The following is a 20,037-nucleotide window of genomic DNA, read 5'->3' on the forward strand; positions in this document are numbered from 1 at the left end:
GGTCCAAAACCCATACATCCGCACGCCATCGTCCGTCGAAGCGGCGAGTGGGCTAAGCTTGACTGGCAACTGCCTGGCATCTCGCCCAATGTCTCGAGCACTCAACACCCCCGTAAACTCGAAACCCCTGCAGAATCAAACTGTTACAACAAAGGATTATCTACCTGCCATCGGCATAAGGCCACCCTATAGCTCAAATACTCGGAAAGAGCCACCGCCCTGCGTCTCGTTTCCAGCTAGCCGGTCTTCAAGGATCTGTGCAGCTAGCCTACGCCAATCGTACGTGACCCAGTCGTGCATGCGTCGGTCGACGGTGCTCTGGCGCATGCGCTCAAAGCGGAGCGGCTCAATCGGCGTCCGCAGTGCCTTGCGGATCGTAGCGACAAACGAGGTGTAGTTGAACGCCTCGACTTGGTAAACGTACGGCTCGGGGACGTCCATCATGCTCTCATGCTGCTGGTAGGCCCACCCATCGCCGTTGTCGCGCATCGTGTGCGGGTTCGCGAACGGTACACCGCGTGAGAGGGCGCGGTACGGGCTTGGCGAGAGGGGCGGCGAGCCAATGCCCAGAAGGAGGCGCGCTTGACCGCACTCAGCGTCAAAACGGGACGCGTTCATGAGCCCAAAATTCTTGATGACGCTCGGAACAGGCCCCCACTTCTCCTTGTCCTCGTCTGAGCGGTTGTCCTCGAACCCGCCAACGAACTCGAAGCCAGGGAACTCGCGCCCGAGCTCCTCGGCTGCCTGTTCGAAGAAGCTGAAGTTGTAGACATGCTGGTGCCCGTTGTGAAAGTAGTGGGCCTGCTTAGCCAGGATGTAGACCCGGTTTGGCCGCTCGCTCCATGGTACGACGACCGCGTCTTCTGGCTTTGGCATGATGCCGTACCCAAGGAACGTAAAGTCGGCCTCACCCAGTGCAGACTTCACCTGCAGCTCCTCGTGTCCGGTCATGAACCACGAGGGACCGTACGTGTAGTCATCAGGGGTCGAAGCCGACTGTACAAGCTCCAAATCCTCGGTTCGTGGGAAGCGTGGCTCAGCCGTGATCATCCATGCCTTGCCAACAACGCCTGACTCGCCCGTCGGGTAGTAGGCCATCCGGAACCACTGGTGTCAGGGCGCTTCCACATCACTGGCTTACCTTCCAGGCAGGGATACCGTCTGGCCGTGAGACACTCTTCTGGTACTGCTCGAACGTGCCCTTGTGGGCCTCCTCCCCCGGATCCGCGACAACAACGCGCACCATATCGCCTAGCTGGCGATGTAGATGGTGTATATACCCTGGTGTCAGTCCTCTGCTCGGCGTGCTTTGGCGGTGCGTCTCACGCGGACTCACTCCAGTCGTTGTCACCGCCATGCAGCACCGTGAAGCCCTGCCTTTCGAGAGAGCGGATCATGCCCGAACACCAGACACCCTCACCCCCCCTGTAGTTATCGTACAGCGCCCACTGGCAGTGCCAGCTCGCAAAGATGGCGATCTCACATCAGCATCAACGCTTGCCGGGGACTGGTCCGCTTGGAAGCTCACCTTGTCCGCGTTGGGCGGGCAGTCCCTTCGCGTCATGCACGCCGTGAGCTGGCGCAGCTTGGCCTCCGTGTACCACCTGTAGTTGTCGGCCGAGGGGTCTGAGAAGGCGGTGGGGATGTCGGTGAGCTGCGCCTGTGCTAAAAGCTCTGGCATGGGCTGCTGTTCGCGCCCCGACTGCCAAATGACATTCAGCCGTACGGGCAGGCGTACATTGTAGTATTCGGCCAGGACGATGGCAAACTGGACAGATGCGAAGGCGAAGATGAGAGCCGGAGCGACCATTCGCCAGGTCACAGACCTCTTTCGTGGGGGCAGGCCGTGCATCGGTGCGATTGTGGAGAGGGCAGTCACTCGGAAAGAGAGAGGTTGGCCCGTCACAGTCGACTCGTGCGGTCTTCCGTGAGCGGAATTGTTGAGCTTGGTACGGGCAACAAGAATGAGATAAGATGAGTTAAGAGCGACGCAGACGACGCAGCCAATGTGGGATCCTCATAGCGACCGTCGCAGCAGTAGCTCCAGAGGAAAGCAAAGTGTCGCTGGCAGCTGTTCGAGCATATGTCAGGGCGTGACAAGTAGTGAATTGCAGCCTCCTGGGCCGAGGTTGACCCAGGACAGCACAGTCAGCTGGGACGGCCAGCCAGAGCGAGAAGGCTCGGTACATACAAGCATATGCACAGCTCAAGGGCCGGGGTCGATGAGATCTTGGCCATATGGCATGATGTGAGCGTATGCAGCGCGGTGGCGTGTGAGACGTGAGCAATTCAGTCTGCGCCACCATTCAATTGTTTGCGCTTATCGTGGTCTGGGCGACGGAGATGACAGGAGGCAGACATGGGAGAGTGAGGGAGGTCGAGTAAGGACAAACGGAAAACCAGCACCCCGGACCTGGAGTCGGAAAAACTGTGGTGAATAACGACCCTGACTTCAATTTATTCAATTGAGTCTGTTAAGGATACTGTGAGACTATGGAGACTTCTGGACTGGCCGCTGTGTCTTGATGGCATGACTGAGAGTTGTATGGGAGTTGTGAGACTGGCGAGCTGCAGCGCGTGTGAATCCAGAACCCACTGCACTTGTACGAACAAGGTTTGGGATGCAGATCTTGGTGCAATCAGCCATTGTTCCTGCCTGCTCAACGGAACAGGTGGTTTGTCGATGTCAACCTTTCGTTATGGGCACTTTTACCAGCCGCATTGATGTAGTCCACATCAATGTCTCGCACCAGCTGTCCGTAGGAACTTTGTGGGGCCTCACGTTTCATGATTTGAATGCGGAAGACGCCACCGCTGCCCACACTGCACGTCGAGGCTGCCATCACCGAGTGATGCAACAGGGACACGGTGTGGCCAAGACCACTTGCTCATCTGGGAAAGCTCGTTCAAGCCCCGTCCCACTCCCTCCTTTCCTCGTGCATCGGAGCACATCACATGGCACCGCCTGCCGCCAGTTGCTCTCAGCCTGGAGGAACCCTCGCGGTACAATCCAGCGGCCGCCGGCAATGAGACCTGCAGGCGCTGACATCCCCCTATGGTGGTAGCAGGGCTGGCTACGCTCGCCCAGTCCGCCAAACACGGACATGGTGGCGTCCGAGGGCCCCTCACACCCTGCCGCGACATCCACTCGCACCCAACGCGCATTGATCACTGCTCCTGCCGCTCACAGACCACTAGAACGACAGACCACACAAGGCTGGACGCCTCATTCCTCCCCCACGTCCTGCGTCTACCTTCTGACATGCTGACCGTAAACTCTAATGTTTGCACCTGAACGCATAAGCTGGAAACGAAATGCATGCAACAAATGTGAGAGCCCGCCCGCTGAATTCACTGGCCTCCCCATTAACGGCCTCGCCCCGGGCCTAGCGCCACCGGCCGTGCCCCTCGCACGCATACGCGCGCTCGTAAGCGTCTTGGTACTGATACCGCTGCCGGCGTCTGAAGTCGTTCTCGTTGCACTGGCCGCTGTAGGTCGGCGCGTCCCCTGACCCGAACGTTCCGCGGCGGGGACGCGCCTTGCTACTGTTCACGAAGGGGAGTTCGACGGGTAGCATGAGCGGTGACGAGTCCGGTGTGGGGTGTTGTTGGTCAACGTAGTTGGCGACTATTTCGTGCGGTTGCTCCTCCACGCCAAAGATGGCGCCAAAGTCGGCCTTGAAGGGGTCGCTGGTTGACTTGCTTCTGCGGCCGGAGGGACTAAACGCGAAGGCTGATGTTAGAGCGATTGAGCTGAATGGTCTTACGGTGATTACTCCATGCCTGCTGGACGTGCTCGTCGAGAAATTGTGTCGTGTGTCTGGTGTGGTTGCGCTCCAGTGGAAACTCGGTGTGTTTTGCGCTCTGAGGGGGAGTGGGTAGAGGGGTGGGGAATTTACGGGTTGGCGAGGTCGATCGTGGCGGGAAACTTGGTGCGTACTTGGTAGTAGGTGTGGGTGGGACCGACACGTAGGTGACGTCGCTTGCTGAGCTCTGCATACTCAGGCGACGGGATGATGAGCGCGGCGGGGGAAGGAGAGACTGGCGACGCGACTGCACTGGCGGAGGGGGCGACGATTCTTTAAGGAAAGGGTGGTCGTACGGGTGTACAAAAGGCTGCTTGCGAGGCTCCACTTTGACCTCCAGCTCCAACTCAACTGTCTGCAAGGGCACACGCCGGGGCAACATCGACTCCAATGTTGGCGTCTGCGCCCGGCACGGTTGTGGCTACGACTGGGCATGGGGCTGGGCTGATGCGAGCGAGTTGAGTCTCGCTGACACCTTTGCCGTAAGGCGAGCCCATGAGCTGCCTTCTGTTCGCTCTCCGCCTTCGGTCTGCGAACGCCGTTTCCGCCCAAACAGAGCGGACTGAGGAGACACTGATGTCAGAATACACAGGTAGTCACCTAACCTGGGATGCTGTCGTCGCCGCGTTTGAAGAGGCGCGTCGTTGAGCGGGTCACGGTGGTCATTGTTGCCGTGCGTATGTTGGTTGCGTAGGTGACAATCGAGGAATGAATGAGGGACGAGGGATGAGGGTTGAGAGTGAATTGGCGCACGCTCGGAGCTGTGGGTGCACTGGTGCGAGAGAGGGGAGCGGGGTTGGCGTTTGGGCAAGAGCAAGTTCCTTGACGCGTGAGTCCGCGTTATGAGGAGTCCGGCTAGTGGGCTGGGGCAAGGCTCATATGGCGTGAGCAATGGCTCGTGCTGCATGACTCAAAGGCAGCCAGCAGAGATGACAGTGGTTAAAGTAGAGGCAGGAAGTGCAATTGCAGAGAGGACGCGTCTGTGCGTCAGGACGACTCCGGCGCCCTGTTGACAGCGGCCGGTGTTTGTGTCGAGACTACTTCTGAGATGATAGAAACAATGTCTGGCCCGACCATGCCATGGCTCTTGTTATAGAGTGGGTTGGGTCGTAACATGTTTCTTGTGAGGGAGAGACCACTCAGGCGGTCCCTCACGAAAGGGTAATCCGAATCTGGCATTGCTGCTTTCAACCGAGAGTTCTGGACGCCGATGAAGAACAAGAGTTCCATGAGCCACAGTCTCCTGCTCGCACCGTTCATGACCCCAAACGTGCGGCAAACCCGGTGAGCGGCGCCGTGCGCTCTGCTTCTCGAGGGCCCCTGCAAAAGGCGGACCCTAGATTGGTGACCAATGCTTCAATAGGAAGTCGGCCAGCGCCGATGACTAGCCCAGTCGCCTCGTCCTCACAACTCATAACGATCAGAATTCATTTTCGGTGGTACTTCTGGGACGAGTCCCGGTAAAAGCGGCCCAGAAACGCTTTGGTACCCGTGCAGGTGCACGCAGGTGTAGGGTTGGTGTTACACACAGCGTGATTGAACATTAGATTTGCTCACGGGCGCGTGCACGAGACGCTGGGCTGTGTGACATGACGCTAGCGTAGGTGACACTGCGTTTTGTCCGACAATTGAGGCTGGGCGCTGGCTGATAAGGCTCGCTGGTATGGCACTGGAGCTGTACTAAAACTGTTATCGGGCCCGGGACTCCAGCCGGCATCAACAGTGAATATCGAAGTCCACGCCAGGGTGATGAATCACAACCATCCGTCCTGTTGAGGTGGTCGTGTGGGCATCAGGACTAGACAACTGCAGGGAAAACGAAACAGAACGCCTCGCCACCTCTACCGCCCTGGCGGGCATGCCCTTGGTCTGTGCAGGCAGGGAAACGTGAGCAGGAGCGCGGCATGGGCGGCAAGGCGTGGGCTGCGGACAGCGGCCGTTGGAGACCCAGAAGTCGAGGCCTAAGCCCAGACAGATCAGACAGACGTCACGGAAAGATCGGAGAAGGCGCCTCGTGCACACCGTATGTTCCTGGGGCCGCTGTGGAAAGTAGCGATTGTTTTAAGGGTGATCATTTTGAGGCAGAGTGCGGAGCAACGTCGATCCGCCCATAACGAGCACGCCTGACTTCCCATCTAGAGATAACACGCGTTAATCTCGCCCCGGCCAATTCCATTGTCTCATGCCTCCCATCACTGATTCCTGGAAACCTTATTCAACTGCAGGTAATTCGGCACCATCTCAACAGACCGCTTGCACTCCTCGCTCGCTCAGCGTGCATAATGGCTGACATGGGTGCGAGGCTTCTCCGTCATCCGCTCTCAGCATGCACTCACGCGGTGCCGCACACCGCAACTCACCGTAATGCAGCAGTATAAGATTCAGCGGCTCAGGCATTGATGAGGTCACTCCTCACCACCTTCACCCCCCACAGACGCAACTCAAGGACAAACTCGACTACGATCTTAGTTCACGGACATGTCGTCCCCTCCCCCCCGCAAAAGGGCGAGGCCCCTTTCTACCTCGGAGCCACCAAGCTCCTCCACTTTTCGTGCCACTACCGAAACCGTCGGACACGCTCTAGACAACATCTCTGAAGAAATTAACTCTTCTCATTCACCCCCAGGGCTTACCTCGAAAGACGCGATCGTCAAGTTCGATCTGAATCTATTCTTCCAGGAATATGGGCAGAAAGTGGTTCCCAGCCTCGACCTGTCTTACCCGCAGTCCTATCCGCCAGTTGTTTCTGATGCAACTTCACCACTGGTTAGCCAGCAGCAACACCTCCTTGCTACTTCGAGCCTCACCCAGACGGCGGCACAGGCATTTGTCGAGAGGCCCCACAGGCAGCTCCCCGTGCCTCTTGGCGGCCCCCAACCGCAGCCTCCGCTCACGGACTACAGCCGACTAGTTCTACAGAGCTCTGCGGAGCAGCCCTCCGGGAAGCTTATTCCTCAGCTCCCTCAATCACAGCAGCCACCTCCAGCCTCGAACTTACACCTGTTGGCTCAGCGGCCTAATTGGCAAGCAACTCACCTTGGGATCGGCCAACAGTACGGCCATTATGGCGAGCTCCAGCAGTCGCTTGGGCACCCGCCCTTTGACCACAACCCCTACTTCTCCCAAACTCGTGGGCAAATGCTCCTCAATACTCCCGTTGCACCCCCACAACTCGGCACTCCTTCCGTGGCGCTGCAACATCCGGAACTGCAAAGTTTTTACTCGCTCTCATCGAACCTACCTGGGCCTCGCCGAGAAGGCGGCTCACCCGCTCCAGCCTTGCGAGCTGAGCCTTCTGCTCAGAAGCGCAAAGCCAGAACTCTTCCCTCGGTGCCAGGCTATCCTTCTGGTCCAGTTTACGCAGGCGGGCCGTCGAGTAGCAGCCACTCCGGCTACCGTCCCAACTACTGCGACCTCGGCAGTGTCAACTTCAGCCAGCAAAGGAACCTTCTTGCCTCTCAGTATACAGGGCCCAGCATTGCGACTGGGGCTGGCCCATCTACGCACGCTGGCAGTCGGTATCCCTCACAGAATCATGTCCCTCCCAACCTCGCCTTTAACCAACAAGTTGCGGGGTCGTATGCTCTCCAGGCCTCCCATAACGCAGGCCAACCGGTGCCCGGTTGGGAGGGAAGCAACGGTGCCGGTCATCAAGCAACCTCTCTTGGGCAAGTTGCTCGTCCGCCTGCTCCCCCACTTGGCATCAGTCTAGCAGAGGTTCAACCGCCCACCCCTCAAATATTCCAGCACTTCTCCAACGAGGGCCACCCTGATTGGTATGGACGACCAGAGCCATCCCGCAAGCGCGGGTTCCAAGCAAGCTTTGGACCAGGGGGTGAGAACAGTGAGCAAATTGCCGGTCCATCTATCACCCAGAATCACGTCAGCCAGGCTGGACCGTCTAACCCCTTGACCCACTCTCTCCCGAGTCTAGCAGTCACGCAGAGCGCTACCATGTCCTCCCAGCCTCCACAGAGACCCCCTCGCCAACGACGGGACCGCAAAGACACGCGGTCAGCTGCGATGTCCCAAAGGGACCGTGACAGGATGAGAACCACCCCCAAGGAGATGAAGCCTACAATACGGAGGATGGTAAGGTGAAGCGGGTGCAGAGCTGACCTCAGTTGCGCTCGGTCATTCGCTCCCAACAGGACTACACATCAGTTCCCGAAGAGTTGGGCTGCGCAAACTGCCTCAGCGGGGGTGTGCCGTGCTATGTGTATGCGATTCACGCCGTGGCCGTCTTCAGCTCGAAACTTCACGGCAAAAGGACGCCGGTGTACGGCCTTTGCCAAACGTGCAAGTTCCGGGGCCTGAACTGCCCGTTTTCCAAGAACATTCCCCCACACCAACCGCGAGCCAGACAACCGCAGCCGCCAAGAACAGGCAAGACCCAGACAAAGGAGGAGAAGAAGCAGAGGCAGAAGGAATTGTTAGCGTCCCAGCACCCCTCCAAGCAAGCGTGGGAGAAGAAAACGGACAAGTGGCTCAGTAAATCCATGAGCCCGCAAGAGGGAGCGACCAGGCCAAATGTCTCCGAAAGTGCCGCGGTGGTGGAGGCTGGTCTTGTTAGGTCCGACGCTGACACTGGCAGTGCCTCGGAGAGGAACGCCGAGGCGGCCGTCCTTGAGTCCGTGGCGCGGGGGTCAGCTGACTTGGCGAGCCCGCCTGACGCGGTGAACAACAACCACTCGCCTCAAGAGGACGATGACGATGACCTTGAGGAGGTTGTTTGGTAGCGCACTTTGCTTAAGGACGATATTTGAGCACTTGGACAGGACGAAGGGTTGAACCCATGCATTGAGTATCCTTGTTCCTGCCAGTCAACCAACCCCACCACATCCGACTGGATATCTTGCCACGGCACCTGGTAGAATGCAAAGTGTGGGGGGTACCAAAACAAAACAGTTCAATCTCGGAATTGAACCAAGGACCTACAGATTTTTAATGGGATGGCCATTGCAATCTGCCGCGCTAACCGCTGCGCCAATTGAACTGCTGAGCAATCCAGCTCAGGGTCGCTCATTACGCGCGTCCCTCTCCGCATCCATCCCTTCTGCCCCTTTTCGAGTCAAGCTTACTACATCTAATACAACAATTACAATCCTCCCTCTGCTTACAATCCAAACGTCTCGCTGAAGAAGGCCACGGGGCCCTGTCCTTCCAGCGCCTCCCGCACCCCATTGACGCGCAGCACCGCGCGGCGCACATCTTTGTCGAGCGAGGGCGGGCCACACACTGCGACGGCCATCTGTCCGTCCGCGCCCGCAACGTCGGCGCGGAGGAGCGCCTCGGCATCGCACCGTCCGGGATGGAGGGTGGTGACGAGGGCCGCGGCCGGCGAGAGGCCGTACACGTCGAGGCCCGCGAGCGAGCCGAACAGCGTGTGCGAGGCAGCGCACTTCTCGCTGTCGCCCACGAGCGTCGAAGAGGCCGAGTTTTCGCCGACAGATCCCTTTTCGACGTCGATGTCGGCGCCGAGCGAGAGCGAGGTCGAGCACGGCTGCGAGTAGATCGACGCGGAGCCGAACGTGGACACGGAGACGCGGGAGGAGAGCAGCGCGCGCGGCGGGCGCGCGATGTCCGAGACGGGCGAGGACGCGCGGCTGCCCGGCGCGGAGACGCCGGGCGTCTCGGGCGGCGAGGCGCCGGCGCTGTCGGTGCCCGGGCCCGGCTCGTCGGAGAGATGCGAGCGCGTGACGTACACGTCGATGGCGACGCGGACGTACGCGCTTCCGCGGGCGAGGGCATCATTGAGCAGCGGCGCGATCCAGCGGATGTGGGATGCGTCGCGCACGTTCCAGACGAGACGGACCTGAGATGCGGCGGAGGTGTGCGTGCGCGCAGCGGAGATGATCGACGCCAGGTGTGCAAGGCCGTAGCTCACCCCCGTGCCGCCTGTAATGAGGAGCAAGTTCGCGAAGGCGTTCAGGTCGGGGGGCGTGCCGTAAGGCCCGTCGAGTGCGAACCGGGGAGAGGAGGTGAGGAGGCGGTGGGTGAAGCCTGCGTGGCCGCGGATGAGGAAGACCGCCTCGGTCGGCGACGCGAAGGTGAAGGGGTGTGACTGGGTGCCGGTGCGGAGGTAGCCGTGCTGCCCCGCCTTCCACTTGAGGCGAGAGGGCACGCGGACGCGGACGACCTCCGGCGAGAGGCGCTCGATTTCGGGCTTGCCTGCGCTGATGGAGTTGATGGCGAGGCGGGTGAGGGAGACCACGCGGTCGAGTACCCACAAGCCGAGGCCAGCGCTGATCCATGCCTTGTAGTACCAAGTGGGGGCGTGAAGCCAGCAGCCGACGAGCGTGGCCACGAGCATGAGGATGTGGATGGCGATAAACACCTCGTAAGCCGCGCGGCGGAGTGGCGCAACGGACGACACGGCCATGACGAGGAACGGGATCCATGCCACCAGGCCGGTGATGTACATCCAGCTGGGCTTGAAGCCCTTGAGGAGGAACGGGATTGAGTGGATGCTGGCCATGAGGATACACACGCGTCCGGCGGCGCGGTGAAGCCCCTTGAGTGCGTGCGGACTGACGCCGGTAATGGCGCTCAGGACGGAGTTGCGCGACGCAAGCCCGATCACGAGGGGCAGCTGAGCGAAGGCGGCGTGCCCTGTCGGCTTGAGGTAGCGGAGCTCGCCGTCCTTGTACCCGGACCAGAAGGTGATGCCGACGACGAGGCCGGTGTATACAAATGTTGTGAGAAGCTCGGCGCCAGTCGCGCGCCAGAGCAGGAGCGGGTAGCGGCGGACATGCATGACGTTCGCCCAGGTCGCGCCAGCGGCTGCGCGGACGATGCCGACGTATGTGAGGCGGCGCGGGGCCGACTCGCAGATCGAAACGCGCCAGCTTTCGCGCGCGCGCTGCGCGCCGATGCGCTTGCGGGCTAGGCGAGTGCGTACATGGTCGATGAGGTGTTGCGCCGCGAGCAGGACAACGACGCCGCCAATGATCCACCAGATCATGTGCTGGCCTTGGAACTGCTGGGCGGCGCGGGCGCGCCGCGCTGCCTGCGCCGCGGGCGAGGGCTTAGTCAAGCTGTGAGCGGACATCTGGAGTCAGTTGAGTCCGTGGGACTTGGTGGCTTTGCTCTACTCACTTCTGTGTTGATGCTGGACATGACCATCTGCTTGGCTCTTATACCTGTGCATCATGGGACTCTACGACTATAGCTATCAAACTTGCAGTGGTCACAAACGGTGCCATCGTTCTGGGGCCGCTGGCGGAGACGGGGCTAGGAGGGTCGTTCGACATGCCGCCGACGGAGCATTCGATCGTGAGCACGTGTGCGGCAAGCGAGTCACTCGCTAGCTTGCTAGTCCGGGGTCCCACCGATGTTCTGGCCCATCAGCCAGCGCCAGCGCCTTCTGAGAATTCTAGGAGACTTGTCGACGTACACAGGGTTAGATCTACGTCAACGGCCCTTCTGAACAAACTCAGCGTTACATGAAACTGAGCTTAGCCAGGCGTCGTCAGTGCCAAACTCTGTCTCAGCGCTGGATACTTTAAGCTGTGACCGCTCAAACTACCTGGGCAAGCAGGAGTCTTGGGCGCCAAGATTAAAGCTTGGTCAAGTTTGGAAGCGTGCGGAAGGAGTTTCTGGGATGAAGAGTTGTGCGACGCCCCCCGAAAAAAATAAACAGAGCAGGCGTGCCTGCCCAACAGTTCGTCGATCGTCGACGAGGACAGCCAGCTCTCCACCCTCACCTTGGCTCATAATCTGATCCCCCTTTATCTCCTCGGGGATACGAAGTGGCGCCGGCTGTCACCATGGAGTCCGGGTGTCGTCTCGGTATGCTCGATGTCGAGGGAAACCCGGGCATGTGATCGATTTAGGCAGAAGTGATCGCACGCCACGTCAGGTCCTATTGAATTCGTGACTCACCGTGGTGAATTGTTTCATTCTGATAGCCGGTCTAGATACCGCCTGCTCGCTTCATGTCTTGTTGCAACGGCTCTTGCAACTTTTCGTGCTTGCGCTTAGTTGGAAGCTCAGAAGCCCAATCGACCTACGGGGGCCCTCCGCCTGCTTTGCCATGCTTCAGGAGGGCCGGGCAGGCTAACCACAAAAGGAGAGCAAAAAGACGTGCTCGCACGCTGAGTCGAACAGCGGTTAGCTCGGGTTGAGACATTCAGCCACAACGAACTGTGATAACCACCTACACTATACGAGCTGGTCAGACGGTTGATGGAGGGGCTCAGCTCCGCAATATTATCGGCCTGCACACTGCAACGGCCCTCCACTTCATCTTGTTTTCTCGGCACAATTCACGACTCGCAAACACAACTACGCCGGGCGTTTATGTCGTTATCTCTGCCCAATGGCCGTGATCGTGCCACTTAGGATACATCTTCTACTGTCATTGTCCCACAGACCATCCCTTCCGCCTCCTCCTGGCCCATTGGTTGTGACACCGCACAGACCTTCTGACTCTCTAAATCTCCGTCTATGCTCTAGTCTGCGCGTGCGCAGCTTTTCCTGCCCTTGGCCACCGCGTCCCCTTGCCCCTGTTCTACGCTGGGCTGGCTCGTGCACATTGCTCTGCTCCGTCTGAGGCGGACACTCAGACGCCATTGCCGCGTCCCTTGCCCTCTTCGTTCGGCCAGACCCGAGTATCGTTGCGCAATGCCAGCATCTCCTCCCGCATGCGCCGCACCTCGTTTGTGCGATCGCGGATGTCAATCTTGAGTCGTTTCTGCTCCTCCTGAAGCTCGGCCTTGCGGCGATCCAGTTGATCCAGACCACCGCCCACGGCAGCGAGTGCAGCCTCATCGGCGCGGATTAGGGCGAGCGCTGTGTCCAGGTACCCCTGCAGCGTGTAGAAGTACTCCTTTGCGCGGCCGACCATCTCGTCGTCTTGAGGCTGGTGAGGCACTTTAGGTGTGGAGGGTTGACTGTAAGATGCGGATCGTGGCCCCGCACTCACTCGTTGAGAGGAATGTGGGTGGGCTAGGGGGAGGGCCGAGGGTTGATGTGAGTTTGCACGCAAACGCGAACTGGAGGCGGAGACTGTTCGTTGCTGACCCTGCTGGGAGTTTTGAGGCTGCTGGGAATGCTGGGAGTGCTGTGGGTGTGGTTGTGGATAGAAGTGAGGTTGGGCGTTGGGGTGCAGTTGTGAAGGGTAAGGCGGTCGCGAATGCGATGACGGCACTGAGTATGATGTCGACCGGGATCTTGGTCCTGGATGCATTGAAGGGTGGTGCAAGTGATGAGCGTCTGTGATACTGATGTGTGGGTTTCGATGCTCGGGATCGAGGGGAGAGTTGGCGGAACGGGATGTTGTTGCTGGACTCGGAAGGCTCTCGTGTTCTCGGCTGGTGGTTGAGACGGAGCGATGATGTGATGGCCCGCTGACGCTGCGGAAGGATGGCCCTTCATTGGATCGTCGCGGAGCTGGACGAATGTCGCGATGCTCCAGCCCATCCGGAGAGACATGTCGGCGTTTGCGCGGTGGTTCACTAGCATGTTAGCGCGCAGCGCTGACCGTCGGCACACCACCCACAAGGTCACTGGGACCCACACCCACCTGTCTTCTCCGTCCTGCTGGGGCGCCGTCGCATCGCTGCGTTCAGCCCCCGCCATCCAACCAAGGTGTACCCACTGCCTAAGGTCTGTTTCGCCGACAACTCCTGCCCGGACGAGCTGGTCAGCGTTTGTGTTTGCGGGCCAGCGCCGCTCCGTTTGTTGCCTATCCGTTTGTGAGGGTGCATTGATCCGCATGACAGTGATGACCTCGTCAAGATCGGCAAGCCACTCGGCCTCGCTTCCGCACGAGTCGTATGGTGCGCTCTCACGCCAGTGCGCAACCCACTGCAGCACTGTCTTGTCGTCTTGGAAGGCCTTCTTGGTGGCAGCACACACGTATCCCGCCCCCTCTCGTCTTGCAAAGCACTTGACACGTGCCTCCGTGCATGCGCAGCACGCGAGGCGCAAAGGTAGCAGAATGGCATTTTCATCGAAGAAGAGCTTTTCCTAGGTATTAGCGTGGCGATAATGAGGCCTAAGTTGGGTGGAGCTCACAAGCTCGCGGTTCTCAGTGTCGTTGACGGCACGCAAGGTTAGCGCATACGTGTTAATGACCGTGCCAATTCGCCGGCTGGGGCCACGGTTTGCAAAGAATGGAGTAGCCCGGACAACATTCGGATGCACGCGCCCCGGGGTACTGCCCACAGCCGCCTTAAAGGCCGTCATCCCGTCAATGTCGCCGAGAATGAATGAGAGGTGCTTTCGGCGAAAGCGCTCCCCGTCCAGACTAAGTGCTGCTGGTGTTGGGGGTGGCATGGTGGTGAGGAAAGGTGGGGCGAAAGATGCCTCGCTAGGTGGAACTGGAAGGGCCTCGAAGGTTGGGAATGGGTCTAGGTAGTGCAGTCGGGGGCGCGGACGTAGGCGTGTTGTCGTGAGGCTGTTTTGGTGTTGTTGATCTGATTCTTGCAGTTATGACTCGAACCAGCGAGAGGAGGGACGGAGAAAATGACGACGGGGCGAAAGAATAGAAGTTGAGAGGTGAGCGATGGGGGAGCTCGGCGGCGGAAGTTGTGGGCCGCGCAACTGGATACGATTGCTAGGCTGTGGCCTGCAGCAGAGAGTCAGCACAAGCCAATGGCGAGCACAGATGGTGGGGGAGGGAGTGCAGATCGAGAGGGTCTTGACGAGCGCGAGGAGACAAGGCGGGAGGGCACGTGCTGGTCAGAGCCGAGTGCACAGATCGCACAGCACAGAGCGAGCTGGAATCAAGAGGTTGAGGCTGATCTCGGAGGAGAAGAGCAGCAGAGAAAAGACGTTGGAAGTGAAAAGGAGGCAAAGGGCGCGGGAGAGAAAGAGAGATTGAAGAGTGAAGAGAGAAAAGTGAGGTGGATGAGAAAGAATTGAGAATTGTTAACAGACCATGTAACACGCGACAGCCGGTTGAGTGATGAGTGAGGGAGAGAAGGAAGGTCAGTGCAGTGGCGTTTGCTCACTCTCCGCTCAGACCTCGTCACTCGGCCGCCACGCTCCTCGCATTCCCCTGCACAGCACATCCCTCTCCCTCTTTCTCTTTCTCTTTCTCTTTCTCTTTCTCACTCATCTCTCTCTCGTTATCTCTTGTGCTGTGCTTTCTCTCTCTCTCCTTTCACACTCTCTCACTCTCTTGCTCTCTGTCTCCCTCTCTCTCGTGGTCTTTCTCCATCTCGCGTTCTCTCTTTCTCCTCATCTTTCGCACAGCCCTCACGCACTGTCCTCTCTTCCCCATCTCGTGTGCACCTCTTCTCCTCATCGAAACCACACTAATCTTCGTCCTCGTCCTCTCCTCCCCCTCCTCGTCCTCCTCCTCCTGCTTCTAATTATCAGCGCAAGTCACAGCTTCACCCACAGATCTCCTTGCCTCGTACTCAACACTGACCCCCTCTTGCACCTGGCACCTTGCGCTGTGACCTCCCCCTCATTCTTCTTCTCTGGCATCTCTCTTGCCCCCGCACATCGCCATGGAACTCCGACGATCAGTGGCTCGACCCACATCAGGCTCAAGTGTCCTGGCATCTGCCGCTACATTGTCGCATTCCGCCATCGCGCGCTCTGCTCCTGATCTCCTGGTAAAATGATCCATTCTTCCGAACCCCTGTCCCCTCAGCATGCCACAAGTCGCCGTGGCGTCGCGACGCGCGGCGCGCGGCCTACCAGGCCCTGTAAGTTTCTCATGCCGCTCATCCCCGCACTTGACGAGACCACCATGGTCGTTGTGGCGTTGTGGCGCTCCCCAACTTCACGATCCACGGGTGACAGTTCAGTGCGTCACCCCGAGCCGACGCGACGCAACGCGACGCAAGGGCGGCGGCGGACAGACCGGCGGGCCGGCGGACGCCATCCCACCCCGGAATGCGGGGGCCAAACCGCCCTCCACCGCCAGCCCTGTCCGAGTGTGTACTACTGTACATGTGCCGTGCTGGTTAACGCTCCTGAGATGAATGGGCAAGTGTGCCAGTTTGGTGTCACCTCTCGTCTTTTGTCGTGATGGACGACGAAATTGATCCGACGCAGGCAACGCTCCGGCGAAGTGGAGGTGAGGAATTTGAGAATATTCTCCGCTGCGAGCGCTCAAGCTGTTCGCGCCCGCATCTCCATCTCCGACGGCAACTCGAGACCTTGACACCCGTCGTCTCTAAATTCTACGTGTTGCGATTAATAACTGCGCCAACTGGAAACCATCACCTAAACCTGGCGTCCGAACCCGTAAACACAAGGCTCACCCTTATACACCTAGCATTCAACGAGCACAGGCCCCCCAAGCACAGACTGAATAGACAAGGCTCGGTCCCACAGCGGGGTCGCTTCTCGCGGGCCCCCTCACCCCCCTCCGTCCTCCGTTGTGCACATACTCATCCTCACTCCTCTCACATACTTACTCTTGTGCTCGCGAACGTATCCAGCGTTCTCCATGTCCACATCCACATCCACTACCACTACCACATCCGCTTCTATTTCGGGCTCGCCTCCGGCGTCAGACTCTGGTGATTCCACGCCCAGACTGAGCACTCGCAACGTCGTGAGCGCCATTGGCCAGCTTCGCAACACCCAGGCTGAGGCAGATGTGCGTCGCGTTGACATCTCCCTGGCTGAAAATACTGCTGATACCAGCTATTGCAATTCAAGGCTGCCCTCGAGACTGAGAAGCGAGAGAAACGGAGACACCGTCGTGGTGGGGAAAGCATAGCCAGCATTGCTAGCGTCGCCAGCGTGGCGAGCGTCACCAGCGTCGTGTCCGTCATCTCGGTGCGGTCAGGGTCACGGAACCGGCGCAAGGATGGAGAAGGCCGGGGGCGCGAGCGGGAGCGAGAGCGTGAGTGCGAGCCACGAGCGAGGCAAGACGAGGGCACTCAGCACCGTGGGGTGAGTCAAGGCACCAGAATGCTGGGATGACGGGTGCTGACGCCGCTTGTAGCGCCGTGGCAGTCTCAGCTCGCCCGAGCGCCCACGCACGCGGCGCATACTGGAAGATATGGCGCATCCGGTCACGGAGCTCGAGCGGTGTATCCACGAGCTGGCGGTCGAGGAGGAGCGGGGGCGGGGAAGGTAGTTGGCTTGGAACAGAACGAGCGGAGGCAGTGCCTTCTCGGAAAATGATGCGGTTGTGCTGCCACGACATGAAGCGAAGTGAGACTCGCCCATGCGCCCCAGAGCCCGTACCATGCTGACAGCACGCGTCACTGCATTCACCTCTAATCTCTACTCATCTGCGCGCATCCGCGCCTCCAGCTCACCCAACACAGCGTCAAGGGCGCGCACGAACACCTCGGCATGCTCGCGCGTCAGTGTCAGCGGCGGCTTGATCTTGAGCACGTTCTGGCGCTCGCTCGTAGGCTGAATGATGACGCCGTAGTCGAGCATGCGCTCGCACACCCACATGGCCTCAGCCGCCGCGGGTGCCTTGCTCGTGCGATCGCGCACAAGCTCGATCCCCTGGTATAGCCCCATGCCATGCACGCAGCCAACAACGTCGTGGCGGCGCATGAGCTCGCCGAACCGCGCGGCGAGCAGGTCGCCCACATCCGCCGCGTTGGCCTGCAGGCCCTCGTGGCGCATGATGTCGAGCACAGCGAGGCCGGCCACAGCGCTCGCCGTTGCACCGCCCGCTGACGAGAAGAACATGCCCTCGCGCGCTAGGCTCGCTGCAATCGCTGGCGTCGTGAACACCGCTCCGAGGGGATACGCGTTTCCCAGCGCCTTCGCGACCGCCACAATGTCAGGCACCACGCCTTGCTCGTGCACGCCCCATGCGTGGTGGCCTAGTCGGCCCAGGCCCACCTGTACCTCGTCGGCGATGCACAGCCCGCCGCGCGCACGCACCGCCTCATACACGCGTGCAAGGTAGCCGGCCGGATACAGGACGCCGCCGCCGTTCCCGAACACCGGCTCGGCGATGAAAGCGCCAGCGGGCGTGCCCGCCGCATCGAGAGTTTCGAGGAGGGCCTCGACGCCCGCCGCGTACGCCACCCCCGAACGCGCATCGCGGTACGGGTTGACGGCCTCAGCTATGTGTACGTGTGCGGGCCGGCTGCCCAGCGCGCTGGGATTGTCATAGGCGCTCGTGCTCACGGCGTCGGCCGCGGCCGTCCAGCCATGGTAGGCTTCGCGGAGGGCGACAACGTCGCGTCGCCCGGTATGCGCGTGTGCGAGCTTGAGCGCGAGCTCGACGGCCTCGCTTCCGCTATTGACGAGGAGGACGGCGCTGAGGCTCGTGTCTGGTGCGAGGGCGCGCAGGCGCTCGACGTACGCCGCAAGCGACGCGTACAGGAACCGGTTGTTCGTGTTCAATGTGAGCAGCTGTGCCGCAACCGCGTCGGCCAGCCGCGGGTGCCCGTGCCCCACACTCGCGACGTTGTTCACCATGTCGAGGTATCCGCGACCCGCCGTGTCGTAGAGTACCTCGCGCCACCCGCGCTCAATGCCCGGCGGCAGCTCGTAGTACCGCTCCGCCGCGCTGGCCGTCACACCCTCGCGCCGTGCGCGCTCCGAGACAACGTCAGGCAGCCAGTCGGCAGGAGGGAGGCCCAGCAGTGCAGCGGGGTCGAACGTCATCCGCTTCCAGGCAGGAAGGAATGCCGCGTCGACAAACTGCGGCGCAGAGGCCGTCCCGGGCCGCAGCCACTGTACCGTTACTTCGCCGTCTGGTGTCAGCTGCAGCTCGAGCGGAGCAGACTTACCCGCGGTGCTGAACACCTTGTCAGCGGCAATGGCGCCGCTCGTGCCCGAGACCCCGCGGAAGATGATCCTTCCAAATGCGCCGATGAGGCTTATTTCACCAGCACTGGCCTTCAACTGGCCTGAGAACGGCGCGCGTAGTTGTGTTCCCGACGGAACGTGCACGGAGAGGACTAGCGGCGTAGTTGCCGGCGCATTAGGCCCCGGTGTGGTGGTGCGCGTCAAGCGCGGCTCGCCATAGGCAAAGACCGGCGCCACGCCTGTGCGTGCGGCTTCAGCTGCGATCCGCTCCTCCGCGTCCCGGTCCAAGAAAACGCCGCGGTGCAAGAGCGGCGAGGTGCTGTCGAGAGGGACGTATTTGGCCTTCACGTCCGGACTCAGCACTCGCGCTCTGGGTGTGGGCACCGCGTCGTCCGGTCTCCCCGTCGCCGCGCGCACCGCAGCGGTCGCGAGGCCGAAGGGGAGCTGTGCCGCCGTGTCGAAGATGTGCCACTCGTGCTCCATTCTCTCCGCGACGTAGGCATTGTCCGGCTCGAGGGCGAGCTGGTGCGCGCCGCTCGCGACGACAACAGCGCCACGGAGCACGACGAGGGGCCAAAGCGCGGCGAGCTCGGCATCAGTGAGGCGCACTTGCGCATCAAACGCCGCGACGGCGGGCATGGCGTCGAGTGGCCGCGCACGGTTATGGTGCATGATGCAGGAGAGTGTGACGGCGAGCTCTGCGACGCGCCACCCGGCGCCGAGGTCGCCCCAGTCGATGACGGTGTCGGGGCGGACGCGGCCGAGCGCATCGCGTAGCCCCACGACGTTGTCGTCCGTGATGTCCCCGTGGATCATCTGCACGGGGAGGTCGTGGGCCGTGACGAGGGGCCACGCTTCGCGCGCCTTCGCGAGCACCGCGGCGCGGCGGGACTCGTCGCGTATGCTCGGCGCATACGCTTCGATCACGGCCATGGCGTTCCGCATATCCCATTGCAGGTCCCGCTCGAGGCGGGGCATCGGTGCCAGCGTGGCTGCGACGCGGCCGGCGAGCGTGCCGAGCCGCGAGATGATCGAGGGGAAGAGGTGCCCGTCAGAGACGAGGGATTCGCCCTCGACAAACGAAAGGAGGCGGGCACGCACTGTGCGCCCGTCGAGCGTGGTCGCGCGGCTGATCCATGCGCCGCTGCCGTCGCGGAGCGGCGTCGGCACGCTGATGCCCGCAGCGGAGAGGTGGAGGAGCGCGTCGTTCTGCGCCTCCAGCTCCGCGGTCGAGAACGCGTCGTTGTCGAACTTGAGCAGGTAGCGGGGTCCGCTGGTGGTCAGGAGAAAGTTCCGGTCTTGGTTGCTGCCTAGCTCCTTCACGCTGCCTTCGAGAGAGTAGGAGGCGCGTGCGATCACGAGCGCGTCGTCGGCCGTCACGAAGGGGCGGAGGAGCGGCTGCTCCGCGTGTGCGTCGAACATGGTGATGGGGAGTGGGCGTGAGAGCTTGTCGCCCTCGATGCCGAGGGTTATGGGCAGCGAAGAGTGAGAATGGGCATCTGTGAGGTGAGCGTTCACCCGTTATCTGCCGCAT

General features: G+C 60.7%; 8 protein-coding genes across 8 annotated transcripts; 2 read left to right on the forward strand and 6 right to left on the reverse strand.

Moving 5' to 3' along the window:
- Window positions 1–186: 186 nt before the first annotated feature.
- On the reverse strand, window positions 187–1,098 carry COLE_05709 (uncharacterized protein; the record flags this gene model as incomplete). The annotated part of the gene is made up of 1 exon (XM_018422640.2): window positions 187–1,098. One exon carries the CDS (start codon window positions 1,096–1,098, stop codon window positions 187–189), a length of 912 nt encoding a protein of 303 aa, XP_018280373.1.
- Window positions 1,099–1,979: 881 nt separating this feature from the next.
- Window positions 1,980–2,306, reverse strand: COLE_05710 (uncharacterized protein; the record flags this gene model as incomplete). Its single annotated transcript, XM_018427149.2, has 1 exon — window positions 1,980–2,306. One exon carries the CDS (start codon window positions 2,304–2,306, stop codon window positions 1,980–1,982), a length of 327 nt encoding a protein of 108 aa, XP_018280372.1.
- A 1,080-nt stretch (window positions 2,307–3,386) lies between these two features.
- COLE_05711 (uncharacterized protein) lies at window positions 3,387–3,999 on the reverse strand (the record flags this gene model as incomplete). The annotated part of the gene is made up of 2 exons (XM_018426530.1): window positions 3,387–3,733; window positions 3,768–3,999. 2 exons carry the CDS (start codon window positions 3,997–3,999, stop codon window positions 3,387–3,389), a joined length of 579 nt encoding a protein of 192 aa, XP_018280371.1.
- A 3,761-nt stretch (window positions 4,000–7,760) lies between these two features.
- COLE_05712 (uncharacterized protein) lies at window positions 7,761–8,545 on the forward strand (the record flags this gene model as incomplete). The annotated part of the gene is made up of 2 exons (XM_018424776.1): window positions 7,761–7,898; window positions 7,931–8,545. The coding sequence occupies 2 exons, from the start codon at window positions 7,761–7,763 to the stop codon at window positions 8,543–8,545; spliced, it is 753 nt and encodes a 250-aa protein (XP_018280370.1).
- A 377-nt stretch (window positions 8,546–8,922) lies between these two features.
- On the reverse strand, window positions 8,923–10,563 carry COLE_05713 (uncharacterized protein; the record flags this gene model as incomplete). Its single annotated transcript, XM_018422639.2, has 1 exon — window positions 8,923–10,563. The coding sequence occupies one exon, from the start codon at window positions 10,561–10,563 to the stop codon at window positions 8,923–8,925; it is 1,641 nt and encodes a 546-aa protein (XP_018280369.1).
- Window positions 10,564–12,369: 1,806 nt separating this feature from the next.
- On the reverse strand, window positions 12,370–14,087 carry COLE_05714 (uncharacterized protein; the record flags this gene model as incomplete). The annotated part of the gene is made up of 4 exons (XM_018425963.2): window positions 12,370–13,264; window positions 13,333–13,368; window positions 13,408–13,778; window positions 13,827–14,087. The coding sequence occupies 4 exons, from the start codon at window positions 14,085–14,087 to the stop codon at window positions 12,370–12,372; spliced, it is 1,563 nt and encodes a 520-aa protein (XP_018280368.1).
- Window positions 14,088–16,218: 2,131 nt separating this feature from the next.
- On the forward strand, window positions 16,219–16,975 carry COLE_05715 (uncharacterized protein; the record flags this gene model as incomplete). Its single annotated transcript, XM_018426529.2, has 3 exons — window positions 16,219–16,371; window positions 16,419–16,620; window positions 16,887–16,975. 3 exons carry the CDS (start codon window positions 16,219–16,221, stop codon window positions 16,973–16,975), a joined length of 444 nt encoding a protein of 147 aa, XP_018280367.2.
- A 31-nt stretch (window positions 16,976–17,006) lies between these two features.
- Window positions 17,007–19,925, reverse strand: COLE_05716 (uncharacterized protein; the record flags this gene model as incomplete). The annotated part of the gene is made up of 2 exons (XM_018426528.2): window positions 17,007–18,448; window positions 18,485–19,925. 2 exons carry the CDS (start codon window positions 19,923–19,925, stop codon window positions 17,007–17,009), a joined length of 2,883 nt encoding a protein of 960 aa, XP_018280366.1.
- Between the last annotated feature and the right edge of the window lie 112 nt (window positions 19,926–20,037).

This window comes from Cutaneotrichosporon oleaginosum (genome assembly GCF_008065305.1).
Source record: "Cutaneotrichosporon oleaginosum strain ATCC 20508 chromosome Unknown ATCC20508_contig05, whole genome shotgun sequence".
Classification (NCBI taxonomy): domain Eukaryota; kingdom Fungi; phylum Basidiomycota; class Tremellomycetes; order Trichosporonales; family Trichosporonaceae; genus Cutaneotrichosporon; species Cutaneotrichosporon oleaginosum.